At 25.2% G+C, this 3,548-nt stretch overlaps 1 protein-coding gene across 1 annotated transcript; it reads right to left on the reverse strand.

Moving 5' to 3' along the window:
• Positions 1 to 245: 245 nt before the first annotated feature.
• On the reverse strand, positions 246 to 2,108 carry LOC110670026 (uncharacterized). Its single transcript, XM_021831955.2, has 3 exons — positions 1,674 to 2,108; positions 1,340 to 1,464; positions 246 to 633 (listed from the first exon to the last, which is right to left on the reverse strand). Exons 1-3 carry the CDS (start codon positions 2,023 to 2,025, stop codon positions 427 to 429), a joined length of 684 nt encoding a protein of 227 aa, XP_021687647.1. The 5' UTR covers positions 2,026 to 2,108; the 3' UTR covers positions 246 to 426.
• Positions 2,109 to 3,548: the final 1,440 nt, after the last annotated feature.

The following is a 3,548-nucleotide window of genomic DNA, read 5'->3' on the forward strand; positions in this document are numbered from 1 at the left end:
CAAAAAAGGGGGAAGAGTTCAACACAATCCAAATTCTATGCACATGTAAGCAAACAATTACAAACATTTCCAATTTGAGGGAAAGACTAAAAATACTAGATTTTTAAATTGCAATAAAACTAAAGGATATAACAAGAAGATCATTCATGCATTAAAATTTAAGACTATTAATTTATATCAATCAAAACATGAATGCCTAAGCACTTAGAAAAGGAACCAAAAAAAAAAAAAGGAATAGTTAATGATGAAATCTAAAAGCCAGGGAACAAAATAACACCTTCTATACGCCTGTTCTATGAACTATCATCTCATGTAACAATCTTCATTCCACAAAAATTGCACTATAATGCTGAACAAAGTACGAGCACAGTAGTATTTCATCATGCTAAATAGCAGCAGAGGCAAATAAAGATGACACGAGTAAATCTAGACATCTTTCCAGACATTGAAATCGGTAGCTGAGCTGTTATAGTTTATAACACTGTCTTGGCACCCAATAAAATATGTACTAAGTATGGGATCTACATTTGCCAAAAGGTGGGCAGTTCTGCTTGGACTAGCCGCAATAGCGATTTCATCTGCATCAACAATTACTTCAGCATAACCTTTATCAACAATCTGGTTGTTTTCCAACTGCAAATGGTTGATGAGAAAAATGTAAAGAAACCATGTAGGAAAAATGACAACTGCACAATATCCAAGACATTTCAATTCATGCATTCATATTATTCATGCTATTTTCCTTTCAAATATCTTTTTTCACTCTCCTTTCATTATGTGATAAACTGGTCAGTATTTGAACAAAGCAATAAAGTGCAATAACAAAAGAATAGATTCTGATTTTTATGCATCTTTGGCAAATGCAAACACGTTAGTCTCCCTCTTAAAGCCCATAAACTCAGCATGCATAAGATCAAGGAAATGCAGACATTATAACAGCTGCACCATCATATCACAGTTTGAATAAAATCTTGTGGATTATGAATAACAACATAAGGCATTCTTTTCTCAACAATTACAGTTACTGAATGCTCCCTTTCGTGCTAAAAAGAAGTTGCACAAAAAACAAATTGAGACCCAAAGAAAGCCCCTCCTGCCAAAAGGTCAACTTGTTATGAAGATAAAGCTCAAACTTTCATATTCTCACTGAAGAAGCAACTAGCACTAAAAAAAAGGGGAGACTTCTAAGGCACTAGAACATAACATGATGATATTTCTGGTAAAAAAAAAAATCACGATGATATCAAACAACCCTAGCATATTCCAAACCAAAGTTTTTTACCATTTTAATTGGCAAATTTTATCAGTCATTTTTCATTATAGAGAAGATAATGAATACCCTAAACAGTGTTTTGGCACCCCAAATGACAAATGTCTCATTGCAAGTGTAGTGTCTGTGATTTCCCCTCAAAGTGCCAGGTCGGATTTCACCAACATGTAATGAGGCACAAGATAATGCTCCACCTGAACAATAAGACGTTCAACATAGAAATGCAATTAGAAATAGGCATTCCACAAAATTCTTCTTTATGCAGCATTTTACAGTAATCAGAAAAAGAATCAGAAAGAAAAAAAAATTAACAGGGGAATTCAGGTATGATTCAGAGTATAACAAAACAATAATAACAAGGACTGATTTTGAGCAATGATTTCAGAGTGAGTGAGAGAGAGACCTCTAATGCTAGAGTCCAGAGCAAGAGAGACAGGATCGAAAATCCAACCACGCTTTTCTTTGATGATGGGAGAAGGGAACAACCCAGATTTGAATCTGATCAAATTGGCCTTCTTATCATCATCTTTGCTCCATTTCCTCTCTTGGGTTCCTTGAAGATTAGCAGAAGAGAAATGGGAAGTATGTTGAAGTCTGAGGGAAACCCATGTCAGCAAGAGAAAGATTAAAAGCAAGAAAGGGAAGGCATGTGGCTTCTTCAAGAAATGTTTTATAGATGACAATCGTGAGAGGTTTTGGACCTGAAATTGGTTCTCTGAGCTGTTTGAGTATGAGTTCCTTCTAGGGTTTGCCATTGGTCTCCCTCTGCTTCTGATGTCTCCTATTTCCAACCGTGACCTATGCGGCGGGGCAAAATTCCAAAGACGAAAACTAAAAATAAATAAATAAATAAAAAGAGTGAGGGTAAATTATTATCATATAATAAACTCAATTTTATCAAAATCCACATTTCAACTCATATATTTTTTTTATTTAAAAGTCTATTTTTTTTCAATTTTAACATAATTAATATAATGTACATAATGCATAAATAATTTATAATTTTTATTTTTTAATTTAATTTTTAATTACATTCTAAATAGAGATAAATTATTATTATGGAATTAATTTTCAATTAAAATTTCTCTTTTATAATTAATTTATAATGTAATTAATTAAAATGTATATTTAATATATATATATATATATATATTAATAATAGTTTATATGATCATTTCATTTAAAATATAATAAAATTATTTTTTAAACTAATTTAATTTCATAAAATTTTTATATTTTATATAAATTGATATTTTTTAATTATAAAAAATATATTAGACTAATGAGAAAATAATATTATTTTAAAAATATATAAATATAATATTTTTTTGTTATTAATATAATAAAAAAGTATGAATTTATTAATAATGAATTAAATTATTTAATTTTAATAATAATGAAAATATATAACATTATTATTAATTAAAAATAATATTTTATTATATTATTTTTTTTAAAAATTATATTTTTAAATTTTTGTAAAGTGTAAATTTTTTTATTAATTTAATATATTTTTTTATAAAATAATTCTTTAGTTATCGCTTTATATAAATTTATGATATAAAATAAATATATCTTATAAAATTAAAATTTTAAAATATTATTATTTGTTATTGATATAATAAATATTAAAAATACATATTATTTTTTAAAAGATAAATGGCATAATATTGATATTATAATTTTAATTTTTTTTAATTATCTTTATTTATAATTAAATTTTTTATATAATAATATTTAAATTTATTTTTAAAATTCTATTACTATTGTATAAAAATATAGTTAATTAGGAGAAAATTTTACATAAAAAATAAATATTTAATTAAAATTTAAAAATAGTAATATTAAAAATTAAAGATAATAAAATATAAATAATTAAAATATTAGTTATAGTAGTATTCGATATGTAATTATAATAAAATAAAATGTTAAATTGTTTAAGAAATATTAAATAAAAAATTTATAAAAAATTAATAATTAAATATATTCAAGTAAATAAATTTAGAAAATAATAACTAATAACTTTGAAAGAAATGATAAAAAAAAAGTAGAAAAAATTAAAAAAAAGATTTGAGAGTACTTAGATGAAATAAAAATACTTAATGAGAGGAGAATATTTTGTGTATCAAATATCTTATATGACATGCTATATATATAGACAAATAAATTAAAACCATTTAAATAAAAATTTAATTTTATAATCAGAAATCTATATATATCTTATAAAAATAACTCTTCTAAAGAGGACTGAAATTTGTTTACGATGACAATCAACTAA

Source organism: Hevea brasiliensis, chromosome 3, assembly GCF_030052815.1.
Source record: "Hevea brasiliensis isolate MT/VB/25A 57/8 chromosome 3, ASM3005281v1, whole genome shotgun sequence".
Taxonomy (NCBI): domain Eukaryota; kingdom Viridiplantae; phylum Streptophyta; class Magnoliopsida; order Malpighiales; family Euphorbiaceae; genus Hevea; species Hevea brasiliensis.

Excerpts from the sequence above, each read along its gene's own strand:
- LOC110670026 (XM_021831955.2), bottom strand. The coding sequence starts at position 2,025 with ATGGCAAACCCTAGAAGGAACTCATACTCAAACAGCTCAGAGAACCAA. Across the intron at positions 1,465-1,673 it reads TCTGGACTCTAGCATTAGAG|GTGGAGCATTATCTTGTGCC; the intron begins GTCTCTCTCTCA and ends CTTATTGTTCAG. Across the intron at positions 634-1,339 it reads GTGCCAAAACACTGTTTAGG|TTGGAAAACAACCAGATTGT; the intron begins GTATTCATTATC and ends AACCATTTGCAG.